The sequence below is a fragment of the Rhinopithecus roxellana genome, chromosome 8 (assembly GCF_007565055.1).
Source record: "Rhinopithecus roxellana isolate Shanxi Qingling chromosome 8, ASM756505v1, whole genome shotgun sequence".
NCBI lineage: Eukaryota > Metazoa > Chordata > Mammalia > Primates > Cercopithecidae > Rhinopithecus > Rhinopithecus roxellana.
Genome location: NC_044556.1, coordinates 71,377,591 through 71,395,478, shown reverse-complemented (window position 1 = coordinate 71,395,478; position 17,888 = coordinate 71,377,591). Strand labels below are relative to the sequence as shown.

General features: G+C 51.0%; 1 protein-coding gene across 1 annotated transcript; it reads right to left on the bottom strand.

Annotated features, from left to right (window-relative positions):
* Positions 1–1,236: 1,236 nt before the first annotated feature.
* Positions 1,237–16,809, bottom strand: RD3 (retinal degeneration 3, GUCY2D regulator). The gene is made up of 3 exons (XM_010372494.2): positions 16,696–16,809; positions 3,941–4,250; positions 1,237–2,112 (listed from the first exon to the last, which is right to left on the bottom strand). Exons 2-3 carry the CDS (start codon positions 4,234–4,236, stop codon positions 1,821–1,823), a joined length of 588 nt encoding a protein of 195 aa, XP_010370796.1. The 5' UTR covers positions 4,237–4,250; positions 16,696–16,809; the 3' UTR covers positions 1,237–1,820.
* Between the last annotated feature and the right edge of the window lie 1,079 nt (positions 16,810–17,888).

The window sequence follows — 17,888 nt, the reverse complement described above, 5'->3', positions numbered from 1 at the left end:
GAGGTCAGGAGTTTGAGACCAGTCTGGGCAACATAGTGAAGCCCCATCTCTAATAAAAATACAAAAATTAGCTGGGCATGATGGTATGCGCCTGTAGTCCCAGCTACTCAGGAGGCTGAGGCAGGAGAATCGCTTGAACCCGGGAGGCAGAGGTTGTGGTGAGCCAAGATCACGCCACTGCACTGCAGCCTGGGCAACGGAGTGAGACTCAGTCTCAAAAAAATAAATAAATAAAAAAAAATAAAAATAAAAAAAGTTTGGCAATCAAGTGAACTTTTTTATGTCTTCAAATAAAATATGTAAGATGTTTAAGATACATATTTTAAGTGATTCTCACATCTACCAATTATATTAATAAGCCAATCAACTGCTTCTTCTTGATAGTGTTGGATCAGAGTTTTTCCACCATCCTATGATTCTCTGTCCAAATTCAAGTGAAAATCCAAAAAAACTTCAAAAGGGAAGTTCAAAACCAAATCATTCAAAAAAACTTTTTTTCCCTGAGGGAATACACAGATTTCCACACCACCCCCCCCCCCCCTGTTGATTATATCTCCTCCTGGCATTTTATTTAGGCTACTATTAAGGTTCACTTGCATTTTCTGCATGTGCACTGGTAGTTGAGGGTAGACACTTTCCCCACCCATCCCCCTCACACCCCACTTCAACCCCAGAGTGTGTGGGAAGGCCTCCTGGCCTTCCAGATTTTCCATGGGTGATCCACACATTGGGTAATCCACACACCCATCATCAAGGCCTAACCATGTTACAAAATGGAAGGACAATTAAGTCGGCAGGAAGCTCTTCTAGAACATTTCACTCAGCTGCCTCAAGGTCAGTCAGGGGTTTGGGCATCACTTTCTGGAGAAAGCCACAGAGCAGGTGTGACCAGCTGCAGAAAGGGACACCCTGGAATTGAGAAGCCCGGGCTCTTTAGAGGAGCATCTGAAGACCTTGGAGCTTAACCTCTGGAAGAAGCTGTTTGGGACTGGCCACAGACCATGTGATGACATTGTGGCATGGGGTAATGTGTAACCTACCTCCACCCCTAGCTACACTTCTTGGAGAGCAGCTTAGATTCTCATCCCAGTGCCAAGGTAAGAGATGGATCAGGCCACAGGTAGGTAGAGATGTAGCCTTTGGATCTGTCCCGTCATAGCCCAGGATTCCAGACTCAGGAACAGACACTATTTTTGCAGGAACAATCTCACTGTTCATGAGCAGCTGGCTGCAGTTAAAGGCAAAACAAGTGTCCCTCTCTGAGCCTCAAGTTCCACATTTACTAGCTGAAAAGAGTGGATCTAATTGTCTCTCTGGTCCCTTTCCAGCTGTGCCTGCCCATAAGGCTGTGACCTGTCTGCAGTGGTGTGCTCAGCCAGTCACTAGCAAGAATGGATACCATCCAACAGGTCCCTTAGCATTGGGGATGGGGGTAGGGAGTGAATGGGACATCCCTGAAATTGGGGTGAGAATCTAAGTCTTGCAAAAAGGTAGGGCAACTGTCCCCTTTTAGACAGAAGCAGGAGATGAGGATGGGGCAATGGTCTTTCAAAACCTTGAATCTGCCAGTTAGGGAAGGGGCTGCTCCCGCAGACTCGCGCAGGAGAGGGCGAGGGCGGTGCCGCTCTACGATCTAACTCGGGTTTGTGGCCAGAGGAGGAAGATGGAGCTTCATTTTACAGCAGCGTCTTGGGATGCGGCCGCCTCCTGGGTCTCCTCTTCAGGGCTAGGTGAGGAGGTTCCAGGGCCCGGCGCTCAGGTCACCGGCCTATCATTCCCCCTGCAGACGGCTCCGCTCCGGGACAGGGGAGCGGCCGCGGTCAGTTGGCTTTGGGCGCCCGGAATTCGGGCATGCTCCAGGACCGCAGTGGCGGCGGCACGTCCCGCTCCACGTCCTCGGAGATGGTCCTGATGTCGCTGGCGAAGGGGGAGATGCGCGCGCGGGTCTTGAAGGTGGCCAGGCTGCCGCGGGGCCGCAGGCTCCACTGGCGCGTCAGCTTGTGGGCCTCCTCTTCCTGCTTCATCCTCTCCAGGACCTCCTGCAGCACCGAGCGGAAAATCTGGGACACCTCCTGCACCTCGGGCTCCTGCTCCGCCAGCAGCTGCCGGAACCTGGGCGGGAGGGGAGGGTGCTGGGGCCATTCATCCACAACAGCGGGCCTGACACCCCGGGGCGTCTAACCCTGAGGGGCTGCCCGTGCATCCTCGTAGCCAGTTAGTCCACTCTACCCTGCTCCTGAAGCGAATCAGGAACCACCCCACGTTGCTACTGATTCAACTAATCCTGAGTTCAAATCTCACCTCTGCCACTTCTGGCCTCCGTTGGCCTCAGCCTCCTCGTCTGTAATCTGAGATGACAGCTGCCTTTTTGTGAGCTGTAATGAACTAAGGTATGTAAAGATCCTGACACTTACCTAAGATTGTTGATGATACAGCATTAAGGGGAACCCTTTGCAGTGGCAGCCTTACTGATGGGAGGCCTTCTGGCTAACCCTCTCCTGTCTCTTCTCCACCCCCTGGCCAGCATGATCTTTCTGAAACCTCTATCTGATTATGTCACTGCCCCTGTGATATTCCTTCCAGGTGCGCTGTTTGCCATGCACAGGGGTCCCCTGATACTTCCCTGGAAGACTCTGCACATCAGCTGGGAAGAATCACTGTGGCCCCGACATGTCCCAGGTTCTCCCAAGGTGCTGTGTGGTTTCCCAAGCTGTTTACTCTGCCTAGGCTATCTTTGCTTAGAGCTCACAAGTTAATGTTAGCAAGTCTATTTAATACCAGGTTTCCTCCACCAGACTGAGAGTCAGGACTTCTCAGCAGTAACATGAGACCGGAAATGAGGCAGGACAATCATGACCTGCGTGCACTCAGTCTTCCCCCTCACTTTTGATGTTTCATTTGCCAGTCCAGGTGCCCTTTTCAGCAGCTCCACCCCATGACCCACCCCTGTCCCCAGGTGCTTCTGGAATAGATACACTTTGGGAGGCTTCTGCAGTCCAGATTCAGAAAGCTGGGGGAGGGTAAGGTTCTCCACCTGGAGGAAAAAAGGGGAGGGGTGGTAAAAGCTCTACAGAAACCAAGGTGTGTGGACGGGGCTGAAGAAGGTGAATGGGGCTGAAGGAGAGGAGCTTTTGAAGAGAATTTCAAAGAAAAAGGTGTACAATAAATTCATATGTTGGTTAAAGGGATGGGTGAGGGAAGATTTGGGGAGACTAACAGGAATTTTAAGATGTTTTATTGTGGATTTATATTCCTTTACAAAGAGAAATGTAGATAAAGAACTTGAGTTATTTTGAAATTACTCCATGCTTCTTTGAGAACAGCACCGATCCTTCTGAGACAGGACCATGTGGTCACAGCTTCGGTAGGATTACATTTAAATTCAAGGAACATTGTTGCACCCAAGCTCTAAATGTGCATTGCCCCAGAATTCTGTCTGAACCCTTCCTACACACACACACACACACACACACACTCTCACACACACACTCACACACCCACACTCATCTGTGGGCAGACTAGCATGAAAGCTAACATAAGCTAGGATAATTAAGAATCTGATTTTGGAGAAATGTCTGGGAAAACTTCTCCAAGAAGGTAATATTGAAGGTAAACTGACGAAAGAAAAGAAGCCAGGTAAGTTAAAATCCAGGACAATAACAATCTGGGCAGGGAGAAGAGAAAACCCAAGGGTATTGTGTTCTCTTGAATCAAAACTCACACGCCTCCAGGAGCTGCCTCCTGCCTCCTGCTGGACCCCCAACCCTAGCCCAGTGTTTCATGGTCTCTTTCAGATTCCTTTTCCCCTCTTGCTCCTTCTAACAGATAACTAGGTCATCCAGGCTCCCTGGCTCTAGTCCTGGTGGCTTCAGGCCCCTGCCACTGCAGCCACCTTTCCTAGAGCCTGCAGCCCAGCAGGGATCCCCATCCCAGTGCTCACCTGAGGATGGCAGGCCCACAATAGGATGGGTGGATCTTAACGCAGACATCCTCCAGCTGCAGCCGCTCACTGGGGCTGAGGTCATAGGTGGGCCGGGGTGTGCTGGCCAGCCAGCTGTAGTCCACACCGGTGCAGACCTTCCTGACTGCAGTGCTGCGCTCCCGCTGCTGCCTCTCAGCCTCTCGCATCTGCCCCGTTAGCTCCATCATAAGTGTCTCCAGCACCATCTCAGCAGGGCTCCTGGAGGACAGTCGGGATGGGGCCTCGTTCCACCGAAGCCATGAGATGAGAGACATAGCCCCTGGCCCTGCTGAGACAGGACAGGTGTGCATCTTTCCTGGGCCCCTCTGTTAGTTAGGGTGGGGAACCTGGGAACCCAAGGGGGAGAGAGGAGAGCTGGGACCCGGGGGAGAAGACCTGCTCTGCCCTAACAGCTGAGTGGCCTCAAGTAGGTGGCTTAATTTCCCTGAGCAATCATTTTTAATTCTGTAAGACAAGATAGGGCTGTTGTGCCGGGCGTGGTGGCTCATGCCTATAATCCCAGCACTTTGGGAGGCTGAGGCTGGCGGATCACGAGGTCAGGAGATCAAGACCATCCTGGCTAACACAGTGAACCCCATCTCTACTAAAAATACAAAAAATTAGCCGGGCGTGGTGGCGGGCGCCTGTAGTCCCAGCTACTCTGGAGGCTGAGGCAGGAGAATGGCACGAACCCAGGAGACAGAGCTTGCAGTGAGCCGAGATCGTGCCACTGCACTCCAGCCTGGGCGACAGAGTGAGACTCTATTTCAAAAAAACAAAAACAAAAAACACAGGGCTGTTGTGAGAAGTAGCTGTGAATAAACTTTGTACACTCTAGGCATCACATAAAAGTAAGAGACTCTTGTGGTTATGATCCTTAAAGCATCTCCAGGATTGTGCCCAGAGAAAGGGCCTCCTGAATCCCCACTAACTCCCAACAAAGCAGGAAACATATGGATTATGGCTAAGCACAAGCTTTCCCTATGATTTAAGGGGAACACACACACACACTCACACACTCACATACACACACACACTCAGAACAGATACATCCTATGTCAGTGTACCAGGAAAACACCCTCAGTTTTTAAATGCCTCCAGCCTATTGACGAAAGACACTTAGAATTCTATGGGGTTGGCCAGCCGTGGTGGCTCACGCCTATAATCTCAACACTTTGGGAGGTCAAGGCGGGCAGATCACCTGAGGTCAGGAGTTCAAGACAAGCCTGACCAGCGTGGAGAAACCCTGTCTCTATTAAAAATACAAAATTAGCCAGGCGTGGTGGCGCATGCCTGTAATCCCAGCTACTCGGGAGGCTGAGGCAGGAGAATTGCCTGGACTCGGGAGGTGGAGGTTGCAGTGAGCTGAGATCACGCCATTGCACTTCAGCCTGGGCAATAAGAGCAAAACTCTGTCTCGAAAAAAAAAAAAAAAATAACTGTATGGGATTAACATTAACCTGATAAAAACCAACTTATCCACCATTCATTCATTCATTCAGCATTAATCAAGCACTGTGTACACATCTGTGGAGGGACATAAACACGAAAGGATGCCAGGATCCTGCTCTCCAGGAGAGGCAATATTTGTTGAGTAAACGCTGCAAGATCAATGGAGAGAGGGAACTCTGCTGGTGAAGCACAGAGTCAGCACTGATGTGGGAGGGGAAGCAGTGACCCTAGACGGTGAAAGGGGCCAGAGTGGGCTGAGAAGTGAGTGCGAGCTTCAGACACATGGGCTGATGGAGAAGGGGTCCCAGGTGGAGGCAGGATCTGGCCATAGAACAAGGTGAGACAGCTGGAGGTATGACAGCAGTGAGCCTAACTCATCATGGAGCCCCCACACGGGCCTGCTCAATACAAGTTTGGTGAAGGACAGACCGAGTAGATGAATGAATGAACGAATGAATGAATGAATGAATGAATGGGTGAATGAGCTAGCTACTCCATGACCTGTCAGATGTAGTCTGTGATTCTGACCACAGTGAAGGGAAATGACATTCCCCAGCTAAAGCCTGAAGGGGGTCTTCAAGGTGCCCCACTTCCCCTTTCTGCACCTTTCTCCCTCCAAGCAGTTCCCCCTTCCATGCACCAATGATCCCATTTCTGCTTAGACCCTCCATATGCAGAGAAAAGAGGTCAGATGAACTCAGTCTCAACGTCATGGTGATGAGGGAGATGTCACCTCCCTAGGACACTTGCATTTTTAGGCCACCTGCTGTGGGAAGTCAGGGACCCCAAATGGAGGGACCGGCTGAAGCCGTGGCAGAAGAACATAAATTGTGAAGATTTCATGGACATTTATTAGTTCCCCAAATTAATACTTTTATAATTTCTTACACCTGTCTTTATGGTAATCTCTGAACATAATTTGTGAAGATTTCATGGACACTTATCACTTCCCCAATCAATACCCTTGTGTTTCCTATGCCTATCTTTACTTTAGTCTCTTAATCCCGTCATCTTTTTTTTTGAGATGGCGTCTGGCTCTGTTGCCCAGGCTGGAGTGCAGTGGCCGGATCTCAGCTCACTGCAAGCTCCGCCTCCCAGGTTCACGCCATTCTCTTGCCTCAGCCTCCCGAGTAGCTGGGACTACAGGCACGCGTCACCTCGTCCAGCTAGTTTCTTGTATTTTTCAGTAGAGACAGGGTTTCACCATGTTAGCCAGGATGGTCTCAATCTCCTGACCTCGTGATCCACCCGTCTCAGCCTCCCAAAGTGCTGGGATTACAGGCTTGAGCCACCGCGCCCAGCCAATCCCATCATCTTAAGCTGAGGAGGATGAATGTCGCCTCGGGACCCTGTGATTTTACCAACTGCACAAATTGTTTGTAGAGCATATGTGTTTGAACAATATGAAATCTGGGCATCTTAAAAAAAGAACAGGATAACAGCGATGTTCAGGGAACAAGAGAGGTAACTTTGAACTGGCCGCCGGTGAGCCGGAGAGAACAGAGCTATATTTCTCCTCTTTCGTAAGCAAATAGGAGAAATATCGCCGAATTCTTTTTCTCAGCAAGGAACATCCCTGAGAAAGAGAATGCGCCCTGAAGGTAGGCCTATAGATGGCCCTTTTAAAGGCATCCCATCTTTTATGGTTGAAGCCGAGGGGATGAAATAAGCCCCGGTCTCCTGTAGCGCTCCCAGGCTTACCAGGTGGAGGAAAATTCCCGCCTAATGAATTTTGGTCAGACAAGTTGTCTGCTCTCAAACCCTGTTTCCTGATAAGATGTTATCAATGACAATGCGTGCCCGAAACTTCATTAGCCATTTTAATTTCACCTCATCCGGTGGTCCTGTGATCTCACCCTGCCTCCATTTGCTTTGTGATATTTTATTACCTTGTGAAGTATGTGATCTCTGTGACCCACACCCTATTCGTGCACTCCCTCCCCTTTTGAAAATCCCTGATAAAAATTTGCTGATTTTGTGGCTCGGGAAACATCACGGATCCTGCCGATATGTGATGTCTCCCCTGGACACCCAGCTTTAAATTTCTCTCTCTTGTGCTCTTTCCCTTTATTTCTCAACCCAGCCAAGACACTTAGGAAATAGAAAAGAACCCACGTTAAACATCAGGAGCGGGTTCTCCCGATAACCACCCTCCCACCACCCTGCACCCCAGTGCTTAATCCAGAGAAACGAATTGTTAAGGTAAATAATCAGACACAAAGGAGAATATTATGATGGGGTAGCAGCAGCCTTCTGGAAGGCCACACCTAAATCCCTACATAAGATGGAGATTTGAAGACCAACTCCTTTAGCAACCAACAGAATTAAGAAATCTGAAAACAGGCCAGGCATGATGGCTGATGCCTGTAATCCCAGCACTTTGGGAGGCGGAGGAGAGTGGATCACTTGAAGCCAGGAGTTCAAGACCATCCTGGCCAACACGGTGAAACCCAGTCTCTACTAAAAATACAAAAATTATCTGGGCATGGTGGCACACGCCTGTAGTCCCAGCTACTCAGGAGGCTGAGGCAGGAGAATCACTTGAACTGGGGAGGCGGAGGTTTCGGTGAGCCGAGATGGCGCCACTGCATTCCAGCCTGGGTGACAGAGCAAGACTCCAACTCAAAAAAAAAAAAAAAAACCCAGAAATCTGAAAACTTTCATTCTCCACTCAACCTAAGCCTATCACCAATGGAGGCTTCAGATTACACAGCTGACCCCTTCCTGGGAGGGTGGGACGAAAGGACGAACCATTAGACCCTACTCCTGGGGTCAGTAGCAGCTAGGATGTTTACTTCTTAGCTCTTACCTGCTGTATGTGCCCAGAATAAAGAGGTTAGGCAGTACTGTATGTACTGGGGGTACTGGGAAGTGGGAGTGCAGGAGTGGAGGTGTTATGGCCAGAGGGCCATGAGCATCAGGAGCCTCGCCTAAGGCTAAAGGATTCCATCAGTTCAGGCACAAGGACTGCAACTGTAACTGAATGTGTCACTTTCCCTGGAGGGTTTGTGTTTTTCAAAGTATATGGGTTAAGTTGATGCTTAGCACCAAAAGAGTGAATGGTGTAGCTGCTGAAGAGTACTACAAGCATACGGAGTCCCTCATTCCTGCAAGGGCTACTGAATGTGCTAGGCTATTGCACAGCTCCATGCCTTTGTCATATTCCTCCCTCTGCCTAAAATGCCTGCCCATTCTCGTGGAGACCAGGTCTAGGGTCAGCACCCTCAGAAGGTTTTCTTGACCTTCCCACCTCCCAGGTACATGGGGCCACTCTACCTTGTCCCCTGAATGCACTCTGCACAGGTGTTTTTCAGAGCTCAGGAGCACTTTACGGAACATGACTGCCTATCTCCCCTGACCCCGGGTGTGGTATGTGGGCAGGGCCTGTGCCTTATTCCCCTTTCCATTCCTGGTGCTGGACACATAGTCAGTAGGCACTTAATAAATAGCAAATGAATGAATGAATGAGTGCCAGAACAAAGGAACGAATAAATGATGGAGAAGCTATAACAGCTGGATCAAGGAACAAGCCCCACAGACCTGACCTGACCTGACCCTGAACAAGAAGGCATTTTTCAAAGCTCCTTAGGGAGCTTTTTTTCTCCTTAATCTGAGTTTACGTTTGAGCGAAAAGAAGATTGCAAGAGAGTGGCTTGGCAAAAGAGGGTTCTCCTTGTGGCCGGGAGAAATGTGAGAGAAGAAATGGGAGACACTGAAGATAACTTTTGCCTCCAGGGCAAATAGACCTTAGAATATCCATGCCATGGCCACATAAGCTAGCAAACTATTAAATAAAGCATGTTGCGTTTCCTTCCTTGTCAACTATACCTTCCTAACAACGTGGAGGGTGAGATTCAGACAGCATTCTTGGACTCCTCAGAGTTCTTTTCTGGCACATGGAGGTGGGTTGGGACAGCTCCCGGCCCTCAGCCAGCCTCCCTCTCTTCCCACCTCCGTTTCATCCCACATGGTAAGGGGCCTTGCAAACACGTGTGGGGACACCCCAGCTTTCACCTGCAAGACCCAACCACACCCCCGCAACCAGCCACCTCTTTGCCAGCCTCTGACTTAGGGTTTCTCACTGGCAGTGCCATCTGCCCTGCTCAGTGGCCCCTTCTCTGGGGAAGTAGGTGGGCGACTATCTGGCAGGGAATTCTGATTTAGGTCTCTAAGCCTGATCTCGAAGGGAAGTGCCCACAGGGTGGCATGTCTACTGGATCCCCAGACACCTCACCTCGAGGCAGAGTAAGACCAGAAGCAAGCCCGAGTATAGTCTGGGGTGCAGCCTGTATGGGGTCCTGCTTTGCTGGGCTTAAGTCTCCCGACCGGAGCTGGCCGCTAGAAAAGGTGCTTTGTCACCCTCATCCCCCAACTCCAGATGGCAGGGGCTGAGTGGGGTGATCCCACCTGAGTCCTGAATTTTGTGGGCTCTGAGCCTCTTTGGCCAAGGTGTAGGGTCTCACAGGGGAGGAGGGTGTTCTGAGTCACCTCCTCCCCATCCCCTCACTCCCCGCAACTCTGGCCAGGAATGGAAGCTTTGGCAGAGACAAGATTTCTGCTGGTGCTATTTCTGTCCCTGGTGCCATTTCTGTCCCTGGTGCCAGCTGCTCCCCCAGAAGGCTCTTCAGTGGGTCCGATTAAGTTCTTAAGGGCAAAGGAGGGAGGGAGAGACAGAGGGAGGAAGAACAGACACAGAGAGGCAGGTGGGCAGGCTAGACAGACTCCAGAGGGTGCCGCCTTATCCCAGGGTATGCCCAGAACCTGAACCTCGGCTGAGACTGGGAAGGACGTGGTGCCTGGGGGAGGTCTGTTAAACAACAGCAAGAGCAACCTTCGCTGAGTATCTGGCACAATTTTCTACACCGCCTGGCTCCAGATTCACCACCGTGGCAGAGCCAACTCCTCAGTGTAAGCCCCAAGGCCCCCGCACTTGGCTCACCACCTGGCGAGTGGCAGCACCATGGTGACCTCAGAGTCTTCCCGTGATGAATGGTTCCTACTCAGTCAATGGCACTTATAACCAGCCCCAAACACACGAACACTGATTGAATCCTTGTTTTAAAAAATTAGGATAGGCCAGGCACGATGTCTCATGCCCATAATCCCAGTACTTTGGGAGGCTTGAGTTCAGGAGTTCGAGACCAGCCTGGGCAACATGGTGAAACTCCATCTCTACCAAAAATATGAAAAATTAGCCAGGCGATGTGGCACATGCTTGTAGTCCCAACTACTCAGGAGGCTGAGGTGGGAGGATAACTTGAGCCTGGGAGGTAGTGGTTGCAGTGAGTTGAGATCGCGCCACTGCACTTCAGCCTGAGTGATAGAGTGAGACGAGACCCCCATCTCAAAAAAAAAAAAAAAAAAAAAGGAGGAGACACCCTTTATCAAGTTAGGAAAGATCCCCTTCTTTATATTTAAAAGAAAAAATTGCTGGGTGTGGTGGCTCACACCTATAATCCCAGCACTTTGGGAGGCCAAGGTGGGTGGATCACCTCAGGTCAGGAGTTTTGAGACCAGCCTGGGCAACACAGTGAAACCCCATCTCTAATAAAAATACAAAAATTAGCCGGGAGTGGTGGTAGGCACCTGTAATCTCAGCTACTCGGGAGGCTGAGGTGGAAGAATTGCTTGAACCTGGGAGGCAGAGGTCGCAGTGAGCCAAGATCGCACCACTGCATTCCAGCCTGGGTGACAGAGAGAGACTCCGACTCAAACAAAAAAAAATTAGGATAACTGAGGAAATTTGAACATGAGCTGGATGTTAGAAAATGATCCATGGGGCCAGGTACGGTGGCTCACGCCTGTAATCCCAGCACTTTAGGAGGTCGAGGCGGGTGGATCACCAGTGGTCAGGCGTTCCAGACCAGCCTGGCCAACATGGTGAAACCCCGTCTCTACTAATAATACAAAAATCAGCCGGGCGTGATGGTGCACGCCTGTAATCCCGGCTACTTGGGAGGCTGAGGCAGGAGAATGGTTTGAACCCAGGAGGCCAAGGTTGCCGTGAGCCGAGGGTGCAGCATTGCGCTTCAGCCTGGGTGACAAGAGCGAAACTCTGTCTCCAAAACGAGAAAAGAAAAAAAAAAAAAAACGATCCGTGGAATACTGGCCAATAGCTCAATCTCAATCTTAGGAGGTGCTGAAGTGTTTACGAATGTCTACAACATCTTAGATTCAAATAGTTCAGAAAACGTTACATAAATACGTGTACACACACCCCATAAACAGGGTGTTGGGGCTCAGAAACTAATATCCCAAGATATGGCATTGGATATGCTGAGCTGAAGAAGCCTCCTGGTCTCTCTGGCCCTCCCCACGGCCACTGTCTCTTCCAAAGCCCTTTGTCTGCCTAAGATCCAGATCCACCAAAGGAAACAATGTTTTTTTTCTTCCCTTAAGACTGAGAATGAGCCCTCACCTGAACAGACCCTCTCACAGGATAATGTACAAGTTCATTTTTGATCCCTGCCCCATTCATTCTCCCTAGTAATCCTCTCACCAGAACTGCTCTTCTTCCCCTCCCATAACTTGCTTTGCCAGGGTGGTAGGTATATAAGCTTCCGAACCCCAGTGTGGGGTGAGCAGTTCCTCTGTGATTCTCCCCATGTATGCATTCGTGATAAATGTGCACGCCTTTTCTCCAATTAATCAGCCTTTCTTGAGGTGATTTTTAAGTGAAACTTCACAGGGCCAAGCCCTTGGCCCCTACAAGTATTATTAGCAATTGTTGTATCTGGGGAATATTGATGGATATTTATTGCATTTTTCTGCATGTTTATGCATATTCACAGTTTAAAAGTTGGAAAAACTCTACCTCAAAAATCACTTGTTCAGGAAGCCTTCCTGATTCACTCTACCTGACGGCCTGCGTTGTTCCTCGGGACTCCTCCTTGCAGTTCCTATTCTGCTCATTTCTGCTGCTGTGCCTTTCTCCACCCACCAGCCTTGGCATCGAGGTCTTGCACAGTGGCGTGTGCCGGGAGGGCCTAGGGCCTGGAGACTGAAGCGCAGGGCTGAGTTCTCATCTGGTCACTCCCTCAGCAAACACAGGGGGAGTGTGTGACCTGCCTGTCGCTGTGCTAGATGCTGGGACTCCCTCAAGGAGTGTACACTCAAGAGAGGGAGGAAAACAAGCAGACAGGCAATTGCGATGCCGCGAAAGGAAGGGGACTCCTGGGTCTCAGCTGTATAATTAGCGCAGGGTGTGCCCAGGAAGTCCCCGCCCACTATTCTCTGCATAATCGCTACAGCTCATTAACCAGTGAGGCCTTAGTTTCTGCATTTATAAAATGGTGTTCAGACGCCAGCTCAGCCCACTCCACAGGGTTCCTCTGAGACGCGGGTGGGAGACAATATATGAAAACATTTGGTAAACTATAAAAATCCTGTGCAGTGATCAGGGGTTATAATTCTTATGACACAATCAGGTGGCTAAAAAGTTCACCTGGAGGCTGCGCATGGTGGCTCACGACTGTAATTCCAGCACTTTGGGAGGCTGAGGCAGGCAGATCACTTGAGGCTAGGAATTTGAGACCAGCCTGGCCAATATGGTGAAACCCCATCTCTACTAAAAATACAAAAATTAGCCAGGTGTGGCGGCGGGCGCCTGTAATCCAGCTACTCAGGAGGCTGAGGCATGAGAATTGCTTGAACCCGGGAGGTGGAGGCTGCAGTGAGCCAAGATGGTGCCACTGCACTCCAGCCTAGGCGACAAAACAAGACTCTGTCAAAAAAAAAAAAAAAAAAAAAACCCACCTGGAAAGAGGTCTTGAAGGCTCTGTAGAGAGGAGACAGATGACCAAATCCAATGACGACACAAAACGAGAAGAAAAGAAATGAAAGCCAGCTAGGAGCGTGGGCTGGGCCCTGCTTGTTAAGACCCCTATCCACCTTGGGGTCCTCGGTAAGAATCTTTGGGCTGCGTTTCCCTCCTTTGTCTGGGAGCCAGCGTGGGGACAGAGTTGCTGCTGTTCATTGACACATACAGGCCTTCTGTTCCCTCTCCCCATATTCCCTCCACAGAGTCTGGGGCCTGGGGTCCAGTACCCTCCCCACTCTCACCCCCACTCACCACCTCCACTGCTTTTGACCTCAGATACATGCTGGGCGGCCTGGCTGCACCCCCACTCCGCCTCTACTTGATCACCAGCTCAGGTGGAACAGGCTGGGCTTGGGGAGACAGCGCAGCCTTCAGCAGAGAAAACCTGAATTCAGTTCCTATGCCCTTCCCCTCCCACGTAGCTGCCTGTGTTCAAGTCACCTTCATGGCTCCAAGCCTCAGTTTCCCCAGTCTATAAGGGAATAATAAAGGTACCTACTTCAAGTTACTGTGAAAATCAAATGAGGTCATGTCTGTGTAAATGTTTTATTTTTATAAACTAACAATGAGCTGGTTCACCTAGATCAGTGGCTATCATTGTCGCTTAGTACAGATTCTTACCCTGGGGTCCTAGGGAAAATTCAGAGATTTATGAACTTGGGTGGGGAAAAAAGTCATCTTTATTTTCACTAACCTTTGACTGAAATGTGGTATTTCCTTTAGTTATGAATGAGGGCCATGGACCACAGTAGTATCAGTAGCCCCGTGGCTTTATCTCCAGCAGAAATCACAGATTTTTCACAAAACGCTTTAAAGTTGTTATTCTTGAATTATCAGGTATGCTCATTGCTGCTATGAAATTGTGGCATTTATTAGACTTGCTACTAGGTTTTATAATCTCACATGTTGATAGGGAAGCACACAGATTACCGTATCACAGATCGTTTTTTCTTTCTTTTTGATAGCTGCATTTCAGTAGAGCTCATTTCCTTTGTAACCCAGTGAATTTACTTTTATGCATGTAGAAGCATTTTTCTGAGAATGTGTCCACAGGCTTCACAGACTCCCAAAGTGGGCACAAAAAGTAAAGGATCTCCTGGCTTGGTGCAAGCTTGACCCCAACTTTATTCCTGGCCTTCCCCGTCCCTGGCTTCTGGTCACCATGCTGGGAGAACTGAGCCTCCCTGTTTCAAGAGAAGGCCCAGGTGGTGCGGCCTCGGGTTTACAGAGCAGAGCAGATGATAGGGAAGCCCTCGCATGTTCTGTCTCTGCCTTCTGGCGTCACTCACCCACGCCCGTTATCTTCCATTCTCTGATCTTCTCTTTCCTCTTTGCTTTCCCCTTCAATACCTCTTCCACCCCCACACTCTCAGAGCCTTCCTTTCAGCCTATTTTTGAACATCCCTGAGGATAGTGTGTTTTCTGTGGCTCCCTGGGAGGCGCCACTACCAGCTGTGGCTCGTTAGCTGTGCTGGAAGAACTCTCCCGTTGTGCCTCAAGGGCAAGAGGAGTCTCTGGTTCCAGTTGGCACTTGGAGGGGGACCAGGGATGTCTCAATGGTGGGAACAATGGGGAGTGTGACCTTGGAGCTGGAAGCAGAGCTCTGACCCCCTGCAGGAGGGATCAGAGTGTCCTCACCTCTAATGAGAACTGAGGCCCTGCGCTGGCCCCAGTCAAACAGTGAGAGCATGCAGACCTTGCCCAGGAAGGCTAATTTCTCAATGCAAAGGGAGCCATGGCCAGGAGACCTGGCCCGGGTCCTCCGCCTCGGAAGCTGAGCTGGGCATCTGCAGGCCAGGGCGAGGGGCTGCCCTGTGTGACCCACCAGGCCCGGGCATGGAGCAGCACCTGAGTCAGGCTGTCCCAGAGCACCGGCTGTTTCACTGCACGGGTAGCCTGGCTCTGCTGACGCCAGACCCTCAGTCTGGGCAGAGACTTCTCAGTGGAGGCAGAGAGTAGGTACTTCTCTGGCGAATCTTCCTCCCAGCCCTGTGTTTGATAAAGCCCAAGTCCAACTTTACAGATTGCAAATTGACCTTATTTCTCTTTGATATCATAGAAAAATAACCTGTAATCCACCAAGCCAGGTATGAGTGGGCCTGACCTGTGGATCCTCTGGCCACCTGACAGACATCTGCTTGTTTGTCAGGAACCCCTCAAGATACAACTCCTCCCAGCAGCCAGCCCCTCACTGCCGCCCACCCATGGAGCACTGATCTCAGTCACCAGGGCCTGGCCCAAGGGCCCATCACCACAGCATCTAGCAAACACGTTTCTCACGTTTTTGGTTGTATTTATCTATCTCTCCCCGACCTAGCTATGAACTCTGCAAGGGCGAGAGGTATGTGGGTTGAATCTGCTGCACACGGTAGCACTTGATAAACGGTTCCTGAATGAATGAGTGAATGGCAGCCAGTCCTCCCCATTCTGGGGCAGAGGTGCAGCCAGGAGAGGGCATGTACACAGGTCTAACTGACCACAGTGGGAGAGGACTGACCCTCATCCCTCAGTTGCAGCTGGACTTTCCTTCTAGGCCTAATCTTCTCCCTGGTGCCCCACCCTGCACCAATCTGCCTGGGCCTGCTCTCCTGGGCATGTTATCGGGGATGCACAGACTGTTCCATGGTCAAGGGCACTGAGACACATCCATCACCCTCGTGCCCTGGGTGCTGCTGCATCCCTAGAGCCTGACTCTGTGCCCTGGACTTGGTAGGTGCTTGAATCACAGTTTGCAAACTGATGCAAGAGTCTCTGATTTGGGTTTCACTTTCCTTCCCCCTGCCTGCGTCCATTCTATAAAGGCAGAAGGGAACCTGCTGGAGCTGGGTCCTCCCCAAGAGGCTTGCAGTTCCAGAACAGGTGGAAGCGATGGCTTCCCACAGGTTTACAAAACAGGGAGTAGCCGGGCGTGGTGGCTCAAGCCTGTAATCCAAGCACTTTGGGAGACCGAGACGGGCGGATCACGAGGTCAGGAGATCGAGACCATCCTGGCTAACACGGTGAAACCCCGTCTCTACTAAAAAATACAAAAAACTAGCCAGGCGAGGTGGCGGGCGCCTGTAGTCCCAGCTACTCGGGAGGCTGAGGCAGGAGAATGGCGTAAACCCGGGAGGCGGAGCTTGCAGTGAGCTGAGATCTGGCCACTGCACTCCAGCCTGGGCGACAGAGCGAGACTCCGTCTCAAAAAAAAAAAAAAAAAAAAAAAAAACAAGGAGCAGGCTATAGCCCCGAGGATGCTGTAGGAACCTCATCGGTTCCAACTCCTGTGGAACTGATGAGGACTAAAGGGGCCTCACTGTGGCCATCTGGGTCCTGGAGGTGGGCAGCTTTCTAGGCTCCCCAGCCTGCCACACCCCCTGAGGCCACCCAACCCAGCTCCAAACCTCGGCCCTAACTTCCAAAGGTGCAGCTATGCCAGGGTGCGAGTGGGGAAGACTGTCTCCTGGGGAGACCTCCGTCTTACCTCTGAGGTCAGCCTCTTGCAGCAGGGGGCCTGCGTTCTGCTTCCCAGTCTAGGAGAAGAGAGTGTCTGGATATTTTCAGGAGAAAAAAAAGAAAGTTGAGCAGCCACAGCAGGGTTTCTCTGCTGCTGCCCACTGGACTCAGGATTTTGCTTCTCTTTGGGTCTCTGAGAAGTTTTACCAAGAGAAGAGACAGGAGGAGAGATCCAGCCTGGGCTGTTGTTTGCGGGGTGTGTGTGTGTGTGTGTGTGTGTCCCGTGAGGCTGGAGCCACAGCTTCCCTGATGAACCATGGAGGCGGGCCAGCTCCTGAGCTGTGGTTGCCCTGGAGACCCACCTAAGCCTCTTTGCCTGGAGCAGTATTATCTGTAGAGGGAGTGGCTGATCCCACACAAAAGCCTGAGGCGACCTAGGCCCAGGCGGTGAGGAAGCACTTGTGTCCAGATGGCATTCTGGCCCTTTCCTCCTCCAGCCGGTGCTCAGTGTGGCACAAACTGGGCAAGACCATGCTCATCCAACCCTCTGCTGAGCCCTAGTGTACCTGCTGCTGGCAGATGTTTCCAGCTGCCTGGTGGGTGGCTCCTGGATGGAGAGGCCCTCTTTCTATCAGCTCCCTCCTACAGGGAGGGGGTGATTCCGGGTGCTGCGGACAGGGACCTGTGAAGATACAGCTCCGCCTTTGCCCCACCACATCCCTTGCCTGTCTTCTTCTCTGCTTATCTAAATTATTTCCTTCCCTCAAGGCAAGCTCAAGAGCAGACAGTTCTGACTTTCAGAAGGAGGGCTATCCAGAGAGCTTCCCGGCCCTTCTACCATGTGAGGACACTGTGAGAAGATGCCTCCATGAACTAGGAAGTGGGCTCTCAGCAGACACTGAATCTACTACTCTGGCCAGCTAAGGCCAGAGTCACCCAAAGCATGTAACTGGGAGTCCCCACCTCTGAGCACCCTACCACTATCCTGGCACTTTCCCAAGGGGTGTGGCTTGGAGGTCCAAGGGCAGAAATTCCAGGCGTTTCCACACTGTAGGGGAGGGATCAGGGGGGTAAAGAGACTTTACCTTCTCTTTAGGAAAGCTGCTGGAGGCAATGAGGAGAAGGGGCCAGGGACCAAGTCACATGCTCATCTGTGCAGCATGTATTTCTAAAGCACCATTCTACAGGGGCACAACGCTAGGAGCTGGCTGAGCCTGGCTC